Genomic DNA, 17,834 nt, shown 5'->3' on the forward strand with positions numbered 1-17,834 from the left:
CTAAAGTTAAGATGTTGTCAACTATGATATGGCCATTAGTTGAACTGGCTAGCCAGCTAACTTTACATTAGCTAGCTAGCTAACGAGCTACAAATTAACCAAAACATTGTTTAGAAAGTTGCTCTTAGTTGCCTGGTTTGCTAGATTGACATACAGTGCATTTGGAAAGTATTCAGACCCCTTGACTTTTTCCCCCCAAAAATGACTTTACAGCCTTATTCTAAAATGAAAAAAAAAGAAATCCTAATCCATCTACACACAATACCCCATAATCACAAAGCATAGATATTTTTGCAATTGTATCACAAATAAAAAAATGAAATATCACATTTACCTAAGTATTCAGACCCTTTACGCAGTACTTTGTTGAATCACCTTTGGCAGCGATTACAGCCTAAAGTCTTTTTGGGTATGACACTAAAAGCTTGGCACACCTGTATTTGAGTTTCTCCCATTCTCCTCTGCAAGATCCTCTCAAGCTCTGTCAGGTTGGATGCTCCCCATCCAACCTAGGCCACACAAGGACATTCAGAGACCCGAAGCCACTCCTGCATTGTCTTGGCTGTTTGCTTACGGTCGTTGTCCTGTTGGAAGGTGAACCTTCACCCCAGTGTGAGGTCCGGAGCGCTCTGGAGCAGGTTTTCATCAAGGATCTCTCTGTACATTTCTCAGTTCATCTTTCCCTCGATCCTTATTAGTCTCCCAGTCTCTGTCGCTGAAAAACATCCCCACAGCATGCTGTTGCCACCACCATGGTTCATCGTAGGGATGGTATTGGCCAGGTGATGAGCGGTGCCTGGTTTCCTCCAAACGTGACGCTTGGCATTCAGGCCAAAGAGTTCAATCTTGGTTTCATCAGAACAGAGAATATTGTTTCTCATGGTCTGAGAGGCCTTTAGGTGCCTTTTGGCAAACTCCAAGTGGGCTGTCATGTGCCTTTTACTGAGGAGTGGCTTCCGTCTGGTCACTCTACCATGGAGGCCTGATTGGTGGAGTGCTGTAGAGATAGTTGTACTTCTGGAAGGTTCTCCCATCTCCACAAAGGAACTCTTGTGCTCTGTCAGTGGCCATTGGGTTCTTGGTCACATCCCTGCCAAGGCCCTTCTTCCCCGATTGCTCAGTTTGGCCAGGCAGGACAGCTCCAGGAAAGAGTCTTGTTAGTTCCAAACTTCTTACATTTAAGATTGATGGAGGCCACCGTGTTCTTGGGGAACTTCAATGCTGCAGAAATGTATTAGTACCCTTCCCCAGATCTGTGCCTTAACATAATCCTGTCTCGGAGCTCTACGGACAATTCCTTCGACCTCATAGCTTGGTTTTTGCTCTGACATGCACTGTCAACTGTGGGACTTATATAGACAGGTGTGTGCCTTTCCAAATCCTGTCCAATCAATTGAATTTACCACAGGAGGACTCCAATCAAGATGTAGAAATAGCTCAAGGATGATCAATGGAAACAAGATGCACCTGAGCTCAATATTTTATTTTATTTTTTTATTTCACCTTTATTTAACCAGGTAGGCTAGTTGAGAACAAGTTCTCATTTGCAACTGCGACCAATGTCGAGTCTTATAGCAAAGGGTCTGAATACTTCTGTAAATAAGGTATTTTAATTTTGCAATTATGGGGTATTATGTGTAGGTTGGTGAGGATTTGTTTTTTATTTTATCCCTTTTTAGAATAAGGCTGAAACGTAACAAAATGTGGAAAAGGTGAAGGGGTCTGAATACTTTCCCGAATGCACTGTATACTATTACGACGACTATACATTTACATACTTAAAAAGCTCTGTTTCTGGGAGACAGTGCTGAGATTTGTCTACAGATGTTGATTCCCCTGGTGTACCCAGTGGAGCATCTGGACTTTAACTGATAATTGACTGTGGGTATCAGGCGCACAGCTGGAAGCATATCGATCACCAGGCACTGAATTGGAGGGCCATTAAGTTGTGGCTAAACATCATTGAACAATTGTGAGATGGACAGCTATGCCTGTGTACTTCCTCCGTGCCTAGCCAGCTCCTCTTTCCTCTTGGGATCTAACGATTGCAAGTCGGCCAGATCACACGACAATCTCCACACACACACACACACATACACGTGCGTGCACACACTCGCGCACACACACAGACGTACACATAGGGTTGCAAAGCTACTGGAAATTTAGTTTCTTCAGTCATTTTGGTAATTAACAGAACATCTATTGCAATCTATTGTAATTTTGGTCATTTAAAATTTAATAACTTTTTATAAAAATATTCATATATATAGTCTTCATTTTTTATATCTGTGTCCATGTTGTTCTTCCAATTGGCTCATTCATCTCCCCTCCTCTCATCCTGTGTCTATTCCCCAGGTCATTGCTGTAAATGAGAATGTGTTCTCAGTCAACTTACCTGGTAAAATAAGAGTTAAATAAAATAAAAAGTCCATGAGTTTGTAGTACATAAACCATATTGTTAAAGCCTAATTAATAGCCTAATCAATCAAAACTAAGCATCTATTCAACAATGGCATTACTTCTGCAACTCTTCCAACTATTTACTGTTTTCACAACTACCACCAGTTTAACGCCAAAACATTGACAAAAAAAAGACATATTAATGTAGTAAACTAAATAAAAGTGTGTAAAAATAATAAAGAAAGAATATTTCATGCTGAAACTTTTATATTAAACAACAAATGGTATTCACTAAGTTGAAGGCTTATTTTTAAATCATTTTATTTCATTATTGCATATATTTTACATGTGATAAGGCCAGAGAGAGGGCCAGAGAGAGGGCCAGAGAGAGGGCCAGAGAGAGGGCCAGAGAGAGGGCCAGAGAGAGGGCCAGAGAGAGGGCCAGAGAGAGGGCCAGAGAGAGGGCCAGAGATAATTACAGACACGTGATAATCTGAAGTACCCAAAAGAGCCACTAGATATCTTGTGACAGATTACATAAAACGCTTGAATGATACCCAAATTCGGATAGTTTACTGGTAAACTCAGATTAATATACCCTCTTTTTGAAACCCTACACACACACATATGGGCAAACGTTTCTGTAATGCTCTTTGGATGGAGAAGCAAGTGAGTTGTACTAAACTAGGGGGATCTGGCACCATTATAAAACTGAAATCACTTGTCGCTTGTCATCGCCCCCCAATCTGCCCATTACACATTCATCGCTGCTCGTGAATAAAACATGAGGACATATCTAACTGAACAGAGGAACAGTCTAACATTAGGACATATCTAACTGAACAGAGGAACAGTCTAACATTAGGACAAATCTAACTGAACAAAGGAACAGTCTAACATTAGGACACATCTAACTGAACAGAGGAACAGTTTAACATTAGGACAAATCTAACTGAACAGAGGAACAGTCTAACATTAGGACACATCTAACTGAACAGAGGAACAGTCTAACATTAGGACACATCTAACTGAACAGAGGAACAGTCTAACATTAGGACAAATCTAACTGAACAGAGGAACAGTCTAACATTAGGACACATCTAACTGAACAGAGGAACAGTTTAACATTAGGACAAATCTAACTGAACAGAGGAACAGTCTAACATTAGGACACATCTAACTGAACAGAGGAACAGTCTAACATTAGGACACATCTAACTGAACAGAGGAACAGTCTAACATTAGGACAAATCTAACTGAACAGAGGAACAGTCTAACATTAGGACACATCTAACTGAACAGAGGAACAGTCTAACATTAGGACATATCTAACTGAACAGAGGAACAGTCTAACATTAGGACACATCTAACTCAACAGGAGGAAAAGTATTTTTGGCATCTGAGCTGTTACAAAGCGATTGCATTATGGAGCAATGTATGATTTAAGCTTTGAAAGGGCATTGAGGAGGATAAAAAGAATACCTGTTATGGTGCTACTTGGTTGAGATCATGGCTGTCCTTCTGTTACGCTGCACTGACACTGTACTTGAAAAGGACACCCCTTAAAGAATGAGTTCATTTGTGCTTTGGGAGAGAGGGGGGCGAAAAGGGACCAGACATTTTGACAGGGCCCACTGAAGGTTAATGAAGTGCAAAAAGCATGTGTTGTCTGACACGAAAGCAGTGCAGCATGACACAGTGATTATACCAGCAACATGGATCAATACCAGCCAGACCACACTGGAACTGCCCAGGCATACAGAACAACTGGAGAAGAAAGCTGCTTCAGGAAACAGAGGTAAAGTAACGGAATTGACATACAATCCTATATAATTCCTACAAGTTATAATATGGAAGAGAGAGGTAAAAAGAGGGCGAGAGGGGGAGAGAGGGAAAGAGGGGAGAGAGGGAGAGAGGGAGAGAATGGGAGAATGAAAGAACAGGGTTGTAGTGGGAATGGTGATGGTGCTTCAGAAGGGCAAAGCACTGCTTCTCCAGTAGGAACACTTGACATCTTAAACAGAGTTTGAAAATCCCCCCAGAAGCGTAACATTACATTTGTAGTAGGGGCCAGAAGAAAACACACCATGAATCAGACTTTAGTGTGCTGACGCTGTAGGAATGACATTTAGGTTCAAAGAGCTCAGTGTTCCTCATGCTCAGAAGGGTTCTCCCCCCTAACACTGAGCTCAGTATTCCTCATGCTCAGAACGGTTCTCCCCCCTAACACTGTCTGATACTGTAACCAGGCTTGATCGAGGTGAGTGGATTTACTGTATTCAATCAAAGATGAATGGATTAATTAATGGATGGATGAATTAATTAACAAATAAATGGATGAATTGATTAATGAATGAATGAATTAATGTATGGATGAATGAATGAACAAACAAATAAATGGATGGATGGATGAATGAATGGATGAATGAATGAATGAATGAATGAATGAATGAATGAATGAATGAATGAAGAGCACAGTATCTACACAAAGGGACATTATTTTCTTAGTAGTGGATAGCTGTTCACTTCTGGGGCTTTTTGAGAGCAGCTAGCCTCACTGTAAAACTGTAGGAGTCATGAAACGCTGATTAAGAGACCCGGTATTTATCCACTGGGTACACACTGGTGGAATCAACGTTGTTCCCACATAATTTCAATGAAATTACGTTGATCCACTGTGGAATAGATGTTTAATTGACGTCTGTGTCGTGGGTAGAAACTTAAACATTTTCACTTCTGTTTATTGGAATTAATAGCAGGGTAATGAACGAAATGTAAGTTTGTCCCTTTCATGAAAACCAATAGCAGCTCAGTCCCTAACACAACTCAGCAAACAAGATAATTACACTCAGGCAACCTGTGGGACACCCCAAAATGTCAGAGCCTCTCTGTAATTACATGGGATATGCAACCCACCTCCGTCTCATCCAAACCAAAGCAAGATTCAAAACTGTTGTCCTCTGTACCCTCTCTGACACACATTCACTAAAGCCGTAATGCTCGCTAATGGTTTATTAAGATGTGCAAGTAAGACAATGTTCCTATGTAGCTCAACATTGACATTCACTGAGGGGAATTAACAAAGTCCATTGGAGTGTTTACCCTCCAATCCACTGCTGTGACTATTACCTTATCTAAAACAGCCATCTCCCTCCAATCCCCTGCTGATTTGACATTTATTGGCGCCTCCGTACCCAAAACCCTTTGGAGTCAAACTGATTGTTGTCCCCGATGTGGCCCAGAGCCACAGTGGATTGCTGGAGGGGAAACAAGGACCTTATTTAACATTTCAGCCCCCTACAGCTCCTATCTCAATTTCTGTCACTTCCTGATTTCACCCCCCTACTGCTCCTATCTCAATTACTGTCACTTCCTGATATCCCCCCTACTGCTCCCATTTCAATCCCTGTCACTTCCTGATTTCAGCCCCCTACTTCTTCCATCTCAATTACTGTCACCTCCTGATTTCAGCCCCCTACTGCTTCCATCTCAATTACTGTCACTTCATAATTTCAGCCTCCTAATGCTCCCATCTCAATTACAGTCACTTCCTGATGTCAGCCCCCTACTGCTCCTATCTCAATTACTGTCACTTCCTGATTTCAGCCCCCTACTGCTCCTATCTCAATTACTGTCACTTCCTGATTTCAGTCCCCTAATGCTCCCATCTCAATTACAGTCACTTCCTGATGTTAGCCCCCTACTGCTCCTATCTCAGTTACTGTCACTACCTGATTTCAGCCCCCTAATACTAACATCTCAATAACAGACACCTCCTGATTTCAGCCCCCTACTGCTCCCATCTCAATTACTGTCACTTCCTGATTTCAGCCCCCTACTGCTCCCATCTCAATTACTGTCACTTCCTGATTTCAGCCCCATACTGCTCCCGTCTCAATTACTGTCACTTCCTGATTTCAGCCCCCTAATACTAACATCTCAATTACAGACACCTCCTGATTTCAGCCCCCTACTGCTCCCATCTCAATTACTGTCACTTCCTGATTTCAGCCCCATACTGCTCCCGTCTCAATTACTGTCACTTCCTGATTTCAGCCCCCTAATACTAACATCTCAATTACAGACACCTCCTGATTTCAGCCCCCTACTGCTCCCGTCTCAATTACTGTCACCTCCTGATTTCACTCCCCTGCTGCTCCCATCTCAATTACTGTCACTTCCTGATTGCAGCCACTACTAATCCCATCTCAATTACTGTCACTTTCTGAGTTCAGCCCTCTACTGCTCTACTCCCAAAATCCCCAGGGGTACCAGAAATCACAGTTAGAATGTTAGCAGAATGTTGCCACCCTACCAGTCTGCGTATTACAGTAAAACCCTGATCCGACTCCATCCTTCTCTTTCCTCTATACAGGTACAAAAGCAAGCAAAAAACACCCTGTAGAGAAAGTAATTTAGCATTCAAAGGAATGACACAGAGGTTGACAAATTTACGGCCAGGTTCATAGTGACCATGGAGCCGGCAGCTGTGCTCACTGTCAACGCAGGAGACACCGGCACACATGGTCAAAGGCCACCCTTGTACACAGCACAGCCCAGCTGAGGCTCATTAAGAAACGAGTCGCCTTTGTACGGGATCCTAAGTTTTTTTTTACTTATCAATGCGAGCAGAAACAATAACAATCGTATGGAAAGGAGAGTAGATTAAATTAGCTGAGTTTATTAATCACATGCACGGTGGGGCAGATGTCATAGCAGGATACAGTGAAATTCTGCTATGTACAAGGAGAGTAGAGATTGAAAAGGAGAGTGGAGATTGAAAAGCAGAGTGGAGATTGAAAAGGAGAGTGGAGATTGAAAAGGAGAGTAGAGACTGAAAAGGAGAGTGGAGATTTGAGCTGTTATGCTACACCTTTATTCAGTGCTAGTGTTACAGACTGGTTCCATGCTATATATATATATATATATATATATATATATATATATATATATATATATATATATATATATATATATATTTCAGAAACAAAGAAATATCAAAGAAAAAAAGGGAAACAAGCTCTGCCTGTAACTGGGTCCTCCGAACACCCGCGTGTGAGACAGGTGTGATTTGAGAGTGCACAGATTCCCTTGACACGAGCTTCTGCTCAAATGAGGCTGACAGCAGGCACAGCGGTTGAGAACAAGAGGCTCCATGTGAAGAAAATGAATAAGGAAATACATCACCCAACAACTGCACTCAACGGTTTTTTTTCTCCCAATAATTACAGAGGCAAAGTCAGGACCAAACCCCTGATGGAAATGTCCCCCTCCCAGGCCAGAGGTCAACGCTGTATTCTTTCCTCCCTCTCGGTTGTCTGCATTCGTTGGCAGGCTCCGATGGGTGATGATGAAGCATCTCTCTCTCTCACACAGACCATTGCTCTCTCCTTGAAGTACCCTGGCGTCAGATGCTACTAGACCTATAAAGAGCATTACCCTCTTTATGAAAGAAAGTCACAGGGAGGTACCAAGGGCAGTGGTTCAGAGGACCAGAGCCAAGGAAGGGGCACCAGACTGTAAATTGAGTAGGACTGGCATTTTAGAAAGCACACAGACCCACAGCAACCCTCCATACATCATCCTGGAAGTAATTTATCAACAACATAAACAGCATGAAGGGACTTGATGATACCACAGTTAGTTAATGGGTGCCTAATTGGAAAACCAACTGGCTGTAATAAAAAGACAAGCCATTTACTGTAGGGGTAAATACAATAGGAAAGTTCCTAATGTGTCTATGGTCTGATAATTAACATGGTCAGTATAATTAACATGGTCAGTATAATTAACATGCTCAGTATAATTAACATGGTCAGTATAATTAACATGGTCAGTATAATTAACATGGTCAGTATAATTAACATGCTCAGTATGATTAACATGGTCAGTATAATTAACATGGTCAGTATAATTAACATGGTCAGTATAATTAACATGGTCAGTATGATTAACATGGTCAGTATGATTAACATGGTCAGTATAATTAACATGGTCAGTATGATTAACATGGTCAGTATGATTAACATGGTCAGTATAATTAACATGGTCAGTATGATTAACATGGTCAGTATAATTAACATGGTCAGTATAATTAACATGGTCAGTATAATTAACATGGTCAGTATGATTAACATGGTCAGTATAATTAACATGCTCAGTATAATTAACATGCTCAGTATAATTAACATGCTCAGTATAATTAACATGGTCAGTATAATTAACATGGTCAGTATGATTAATATGGTCCGTAGAATTAATATGGTCAGTATGATTAACATGGTCAGTATAATTAACATGGTCAGTATAATTAACATGGTCAGTATAATTAGCATGGTCAGTATAATTAGCATGGTCAGTATAATTAACATGGTCAGTATGATTAACATGGTCAGTATAATTAACATGGTCAGTAAAAATGTACATGAATGTATAATGAACATGGTCACAGTGCCCAAAGAAAAACTGATTGTAGCTTTAATGACCTACATGACCAAAAGGGAGAATGGAAAGCGCAGATGTGATTTGAAGCTAAAACTTCAGCAGATGTTCATTGAACAAAACAATGTGAAATGTGACTTCATTATATGCTCTGAATAACAGTAGGGTTGAAGAAAATCAGGCTGGATGAAGTCCTCCACCAGCCTGGGTAAGATTCTCATGAAGACAGTCAGACGTCTAGACCAGAGAGACAGTGTTATAGGTTTGTGCCCGAGTCGTTTAGCGAGGTATGAACCTTTGACCAAACAGTCTCCAGCACCAACTGTCAAACTCTCCACACAACACCTCCCTACAGTATGTGTGAGGTCAGCCCACGACAAAGAAAGAGTTCACTGGTGTCTCACAATCTACCAAACTGACCACATGCAGTCCCTTCAGATCAGTGTTGCTGGTATAACTCCACTGTGGATGTCCACTCACATTACATAATATCCTGGTTGTACTGTATGGTTAGTCATTAGATTACTCATCATACAAAAGCTCTGAGATGGTGAATTCTAGAGAAATCCATTGAATCTTAGAGAATAATCAGACCGTAATCTTATAGAATTCGAGAAAATGCTTACGTTTTTTAAAGAATCCTTGAGAATGTATAAAGAATCCTTGAGAATGTATAAAGAATCCTTGAGAACTGAAAGTCTTCTGAAATAAACCAGCTACAGTACATAGACTCGTGTAAAGTACATACTCGTTATTAACAGACTTGATCAAAAATCCACAATAACCTTGCGTTTTCAGATAATAATTTGTTGAGATGGTCTATTACATTGTAACTACTATAGATCCATCCACTAGACAACCTCGTGTGCCTCTCCATCACTGCCTCAAGGGGACAATGTCAAAAGCAGAAGACTGATTTCCCAGAAGAGACATTGACCGAGAGTGTTCAACGATGATTCATGTTGACTAAGTGCAAAGTAATGCCCTCCCAAATGGACACCAGGTTAGTAATCTGCAGTCTCTTTTCATGGTCAATCAGGGCCTGTATTCACAAAGCGTCTAACAATAGAAGTCCTGGCCGGGGAACAGTATTCCTTTTTAAATCATAACAAATAGGATTACATGGACAGGGTAAGACCTGATCCTAGATCAGTAATCCTACTTGGAGAGGCTTTATGAATACAGGTCCTGCTCTAATTTACAGACAGATACCATTGAAGCAAACATCCAGTAATGTACAAGTATTGATTTGGCTCTCTTCCCTGTCAAAAGTATTACTTAATAATAGGTGAGTTCATAATTAAGTGGCGTTTTGTGTCCTGCTACAAGAATTGAAATCCATATATCTGGTCCCTTGAAATACGATACAGCATTAGGTACTTCTTTTTGTCCATAATATCAAGATGAAAAAGATACAGCTAAAAAGAAAATGGTCATTGCTGGGAAGCAATCTTCCACACTGTGAAGATTGTGCAACATCTCTTGAGGCTCACTGTGCAATGTACCATCCATTAATCAGTTGATACGCCATGTTTACAATAGGCTATTCTGCAGGCATGCTAAAATGCTTGTATACGCTCCTGGTGCAAACACCTAACACCACCTACTCACGTTGGGGCCAACAGACACACACACGGACACACGCACACACACACGCACACAGACACACACAAACACACACACACGCACACAAACACACGCACACACACACACGCACACACACACACGCACACACACACACGCACACACACACACGCACACACACACACACTCGCACACAGACACACACAAACACAAACATACGCACACACACACAAACTCGCACACAGACACACACAAACACACACGCACACAAACATACGCACGTTTCCCCTTCCCAATGTCACAGCACTGTGGGATATCTAAGTGAATGCAGACTGGGGACTGTAACGACTGCACTCTGCACCTGCCTGTGCCATGACAACAAACTGGGCTCTTTCATGTGCAGGGAGAGCAATCAGCACAATGGGATGTTTTACAAAGAAATAAAGAGAGAGAGAGTGTGTGCGTAACACAGTACTAATCACAGGCATAATCCTGCTCTGTTTTATTAATCACCTGCTCTGTTTTATTAATCAATCCTTCTAGGTTCCACCTGGGGAACTCATAATATACTATATATTGAACACGACCATGTCTTGTCTATTAGCCAGCCTGTGTGAGTCCAACCATGCTAATAGACACAGATAATAACACTGTGGGACAATGGGGTCTGGCTGGGCACGACTGGGAGAATGTATCTCATTCTATGGCTCAGACATCATGGAAAGCTAAGTGATTTAATCCAATGTAGAATGGAACTGCTGTACTACATGGACGGCTAGCGACAAGTAGACTAACTGTGTGGGTACACATACTAGTCTGTGATAGGCTATTACAGCGTACGCTGTAGTGATATAATGACATATATTCAAAGGTAAACCCTTATATGTTGATGAAGACAGCTTGTCTGTCGAAACGTTGGTTTAAACAGGTGTGCGTTTCTTTCGCCTACAACTTTTGTTTTGCATGGCATAGAAATTGAGACTCAAGTATTCGATTTGGACCTTGAGCCTACATTTACACACAAAAGACCTCTGACTGTTTTCATAGGAACTGAACCAACACAATACATTTTGCCTTGATAATTATTCAATGTGAGTATCAAAATCATCCAGTGTTGATAGGGAGAGGGAAGGTGTGTGCTGCTGGAAAGCATTCATTATCGTCCAGATCTCATCACACTGCCACCGTGCATCACTTTATAATCCAGCCATAGCACCAAGGATGGAGAGAGTAGCCTAGACTGCAACTTACATTTTCCCACAAATATCCTCACTGTCTAGCGGTAACGACGTTGTCCTCTGGAGATGTGTTACGGTAACGACGTTGTCCTCTGGAGATGTGTTACGGTAACTACGTTGTCCTCTGGAGATGTGTTACGGTAACTACGTTGTCCTCTGGAGATGTGTTACAGTAACGACGTTGTTCTCTGGAGATGTGTTACGGTAACTACGTTGTCCTCTGGAGATGTTTTACGGTAACTACGTTGTCCTCTGGAGATGTGTTACGGTAACGACGTTGTCCTCCGGAGATGTGTTACGGTAACGACGTTGTTCTCTGGAGATGTGTTACGGTAACTACGTTGTCCTCTGGAGATGTTTTACGGTAACTACGTTGTCCTCTGGAGATGTGTTACAGTAACGACGTTGTTCTCTGGAGATGTGTTACTGTAACTACGTTGTCCTCCGGAGATGTGTTACGGTAACGATGTTGTTCTCTGGAGATGTGTTACAGGTACAACGTTGTTCTCTGGAGATGTGTTACGGTAACGACGTTGTTCTCTGGAGATGTGTTACGGTAACGACGTTGTTCTCTGGAGATGTGTTACAGACTGGCAGTTCATTTTTTTTCCTGAACTGTCATAATAAATGCTGTTTACAGAGGCCTTGGGGTGACCAGGATGCAAAGTGCGCAGTAGCATATTAATCAGACTTTGAGCAAAGAACACTGAGTGGGTATCAACAGTGAAAATGTCTTGCTGATCTGAAAAGATGACAAGACGACCATACAGCCTATATGACTGCTGTCGTGTGCCTACGAGGGATGGGAATCTGGTGTCAATAGCATTAGATCAAGGAAGTGGTATAGGCTATGCAAATTGAACTGCGGCAGGTAATGTTGACATGCAGAGGTCGACACCAGATGTAGGCTACCCCAGGGCCGGCTCCAGGGGACCCTTGACCCCAAGTATTATGCTTTTGAGAAAAGTAGAATACCGAATTACCGACCGGGCATGAAGGTTACGTGCCCAGGGGCCCAGACCTCCAGGAGGCCCCCACTGATTTTATTAGCCACTCTTACTTAAATATCAATGTCATAATTCATGGCAAAATGTGTAGAATTTCACGCTGGCATTTCTTGTCATGAATCTTGCCCTAAAGGTAGCTCTGCAGACTGGTCACTAACTGGCACAGCCACAAAGTCATAAAATCAGATTTTAAACCTTAACCCTAACCTTAACCACACTGCCAATCCTAATGTCTAACTCTAACCTTAAATTTAGACCAAAAATATATTTTTGTGTTCATACATTTTTACGATTTTGCCAATTTTGTCTTTTTAGCTGGCCCATGTAGCGGAAATCGCTCAGTTGTGCCCACAAGGCAAGATTCATAATAATAAATGTCAACCTGCTTGAATTTCAGGAATGTGATTTATATCTGCAAAAATGTCTCTCCACCCGATGGAAAAATGTGTAGAATTGCAACCAAATATTGCATAGGGCCCCAAAAAGGCTAGATTTTTATACAATTATACACATTTTGCCATCGAGACATTTTTGCGGGCAGAGCTGAGCGATCTCTGCTAGATGGGCCAGCTGCAAAGTCCAAATTGGCTAAATCTAAAACAATTGGGCTACTAAGTACCATGTTCAGGGTCCATGTACCATGTTCAGGGTCCACCCTAAATCAGTGTAACCAATACTGCTTATACCAACACATGCAGCAAACACAGTATTGTCCAAATCACTTCTAAAAACTTGAATCATTAATATATTGTCTCAGGTGCAATGTATTGTCTCAGCGTGATTCGATACATAAAAGCTTCCCAAATAATAGAGTCCTAAAACCGTTTTCAACATTGTACTATAAGAAACCATGAAGATTACAATGGGTTTCAAATAATCAATCCAATGGTTTGCCAATTAATGATGTATCTGCGTGCTGTGTTTGGTGCCGACCCACTGGGCACAGACGTCAATTTAACTTCTATTCCACGTTGGTTCAACCTAATTTCTTTGAAATTACGTGAAAACAACGTTGATTCAACCAGTGTGTGCCGATGTGGAGCGCGCAACAGTTAAATCACAGCCCACCAAAGCCTACAGTCTATTGGCTGAGGGAAGGCTTGTCTATCAGTTTAGGCAAAGGTATATTAAAAAGGGTGTTGTGAGGTTTTAAGTCAAGACATCGTTTTGTTTGGAGTTCTAGGCGTAACACTCGCCCACAATGATGTAACCTTTGAGGAAGAGGAATAGTCTTGTAGATTAAATAGATGCCAATGTCCATCCCTATATGTCCCTTTGGGCTATATGTTCTCTCCTTCAAACCCGAGGTAATCCGATAGATGAGGAATATGTCTGTAACCTTCTCTGTAGTCTCCTACATTGTAACTAACGCGCCTTACACGAAATTATAAACAAGAGGCGCTTGCACCTTTCATCATTTACCATTCTCCTATTTTAAAACGAACGTAGTTTCAGTATAACGATTTACTGAAATCCTATTTTTAATAAAATAGGTGGATGACGAGTTTGAAATGGGTCTACGGTAACCGAGAAAATATGCAAATAGAGGTGCGTAATCTCCCTTGAACAATCCACCGGCTAATAGGCAACTCACGTATTCGCTTGAGCATACGGCAAGAATATTTATTGAGCTCTCGCTCAATGCCTGCATTGAACGGGAAGCCTGGCAAGTAAATGCGTCCCCTTAGCGCTAGCCTATTTTCATGCCTTTTTACTGCACAGCCGAATCTTTCCGTGCAAAAAGACACCACCCTCCAAAAAAAAAAATGTTTTTAAAAGTATTAAGACATAATTACTGCATAAGACATCAAAGGATTGTTCCTTACCTCGCGCACACGTGACCATCATAAAAAATACGAGATTCCAAAATATAACTCCAGTTTTAATCCTCATTTTTTTAGCTTGGAAAAAGTCTACTGGACCACATTTAATACATCCTCTATTGAAAAGCTTTAAGAAGTCCATCGACCTGATTCGATATCCCTCTATGTCATCTGTTATCATGTTATTCTCTTCTCAATCTCCTCCGTTTCTTGAGCCGGTAGCAGTGTGTCTTCCGTGGTGGCTGGTGCGCGGTCACAGATCGAAGTGAACGGCGTTGCTGGGATGCTACAGCAACCTTGACGAGGACTCAACCATCTCACCAACAGGGGCAAAACTCTCAGCTCGATTCCTCGCGAGCTGGTAGGTTGTTTAAACTCAAGTTTTTTTATCTAGTGTTTTCTGTCAAAATATCTCACCACATGAGCAGAGATAGTGACATAGCCATCAAATAAAAACAATCCTGAACCACACTAGTCAAGTGCATTCCCACGGAAATACGCCGAACGAAAATATAAACGCAACATGTAAAGTGCTGGTCCCATGTTTCATGAGCAGAAATAAAAGATCCCTGACATTTTCCATACTGCGCAAAAATATTATTTATCTCAAATGTTTTGCACAACTTGGTTTATGTCACTGTTAGTGAGGATTGTATCCTTTGTCAATATAATCCATACACCAGACATAAACTGATTAATAAACTGATTAAACAGCATGATCATTACACAGGTGCACCTTGTGCTGGGGACAATAAAAGTTGCTGAGGAGCATTTCTGTCTGTAAAAAAAAAGCCCTTTTGTAAGGGAAAACTCATTCTGATTGGCTTGGCCTGGCTCCCCGCCCTGACTCCCAAGTGGGTGGGCCTATCACCTCCCAGGCCCACCTATTGCAGTGCCCCTGTGAAATCTATAGATTAGGGCCTTATGCATTTGTTTAAATTGACTGATTTACTTATATGAACTGTAATGCAGAAAAATCTTTAACATTTTTGCATGTTGTGTTTATATTTTTGTTCAGTGTAAATACATATATCAGATCTTCTCGGTGCCGATTCTAGGCTACGGTAGGCTAATCTATAACCATTAAAAAAATATACATATTTTCTTTAACAAAATCCTAAATTGAATGTATAGTTGTTGTTGCCATGTAGACGTACTTGTTGACAACACTTTTAATGAGAAAATGACACCAAACTTAATAATAAGTGAGTTCCGTTTGGTAAAGGAATGATGATTCAAGAAAATCTCTCCTTTCCATTGTAATGGTGGCATTCGTAGTTGAATTGTAATGGATGAATTGATGTAACCTATGTCTACTTTAACTAATTGCAGTTATTTAATCGTAATTTCGTGAAATTACCCTGGCATAAACCATCCTCTCATATACTGGTGACACCATTCCGATGTAAACCAGCTGCATAATTCTACCGCATTTGAATCAGAAGATACATTGCATCTTCCCGGATTCAATTTCCCTTTTCAACTCTAAAGTTGAGTTATTTCCAGGACTAAGTAGCAGTGTAGAAGGCCACTCCTGCCATCTACAGGCTATGTGCCCCGTCAAATTCTTTCCTCAATGACAACACGGAATCGCTCTCTCTTTTCGCTCCGTTCTGTCTCTCTCTCTCGTTCTCCCTCCCTCCCTCCCTCCCTCCCTCCCTCACACACACACACACACACACACACACACACACACACACGGCCTACGTCTTTTTCAGTTCGGACAGTTTGAATATGTGTGCCATCTAGCAACTATGTGTCTGTGTTTTCACATCCAACACGCTTTACCATCTTCTGTTCATTACTGGAGCATTAATGTACAAATTATACATAAACAAAAAACACATTTTGGTGTCTATTTTGCCATTATTCCGCACTATAGGCTACTGTTTGTGTCTTTTTGAATCGCCCTGCATAATTACGAAGGGCTCGTGAAGTCAAACGCTTGAAGGCGCGAGGCTCTTGGAACTCTCCAAGGTGCTGAAGTCTGCATTCTACAGTTTTTCGAGCAAGAGACGGAGATCGAGTAAGGCAATCCGCTCAGTCTTTGTGTCGCAGATAGACGTTGACTTCGCACTTGCATTTTAATGAACCCAAAGCCACATGACATACATAGCGCTGGGCTCCCGAGTAGCGCAGTGGTCTAAGGCACTACAGACCCTGGTTCGATTCCAGGCTCTAGCACAACCAGCTGTGATTGGGAGTCCCGTAGGGTGGCGCACAATTGACTTGCCTTAGTTATAAAAAACAAAAGTAGGAGCATCCCAGGTTTCTGCAGACAGGTTTGCTTCATCCTACAGGCTAGGGCTACTTGCGTTGAGATGTATGTTCACTCGAATACAACTCTTGTCACCCAAAAACTCAAAATGCACATTCTTCAAGGCCCGTGCACACACATTTTGGAAATAAGCATTGTGTTTTTTTTGGGGGGGGGGGGGTGGCAAGAATTGTATGACCAGACCCATCTGCAAGCGAAGGATTCACCCGAGAGAGGGTGCCATAATAGAATCAAATCCGTTACATGAGAGCAGTGGCGATTTTATCACGTAAATTTTGGAGGGGAAAATAAAAAATGGTGGTATACATGACAACAAAGCCCCTACACAACACAACAGTAAACAATACATTAATTGCACTATACCACTGCTAAACGTGGCTATTAGCGGAGCCTTGTCTGGCAGCGAAACAGTTAATTCAGCCTCATTGACTGCCTTTAAAAAAACATAGATGATATGGCTGACTTGCTTAAACAAATGTGGTTTCTACTGACAATTGAGATGTACACACTATGGCTTAAGGGGATGACAATCAGATAAGAGGCAAACCGTAATTGCGATTATGACATTAATGAGCGAGCTAGGACGGACGTAGTCAATATAACTATTTGTTCAGCACTTTTGAAATGTACATCGACAGAATTCAGAACATGGGCCATTCTTACAGTGTTCTCCCTGTACACCAAGTCAGAACCATAGAATAAATTAAGGGGGCATATGAGCAGACAATGAAAGCTCTAACAATATTTGATGATTACATTTCTCAAAAACAGGTTATAGGCTACATGTGCACCACCAAATCAGAACAGTAGGCAAAATTAAGAGGTGAAAATAGACCAAATTGTTAGGGTGAGGCACATGGGCTACTAACAGCTTACTACACAACATACACTTAGTATTCATTTCTTAGCTACAGTATACACATCTCCCTGGCATAGTGCATAATTTATGCAGCAGCATATAATACATTTTTGGATCACTTGAACAAGAAGGTGGCGCGGCGGTCCTTCGTGGGCAAATTTTGTCATCAAACTTTGTCATCAAAGTCTGGCATTCTCAGGATGT

At 41.5% G+C, this 17,834-nt stretch overlaps 1 protein-coding gene across 1 annotated transcript in view; it reads right to left on the reverse strand.

The window, feature by feature from the left end:
- The window catches only part of LOC115174068 (CUB and sushi domain-containing protein 3), a gene marked incomplete in the record, with an annotated part of 716,433 nt that extends 701,700 nt beyond the window's left edge, over positions 1 to 14,733 (reverse strand). Inside the window, 1 exon segment of the mRNA XM_029732731.1 lies at positions 14,497 to 14,733. Within this exon segment, the coding sequence (XP_029588591.1) occupies positions 14,497 to 14,674 (178 nt within the window).
- Positions 14,734 to 17,834: the final 3,101 nt, after the last annotated feature.

Source organism: Salmo trutta, chromosome 34, assembly GCF_901001165.1.
Source record: "Salmo trutta chromosome 34, fSalTru1.1, whole genome shotgun sequence".
Lineage (NCBI taxonomy): Eukaryota > Metazoa > Chordata > Actinopteri > Salmoniformes > Salmonidae > Salmo > Salmo trutta.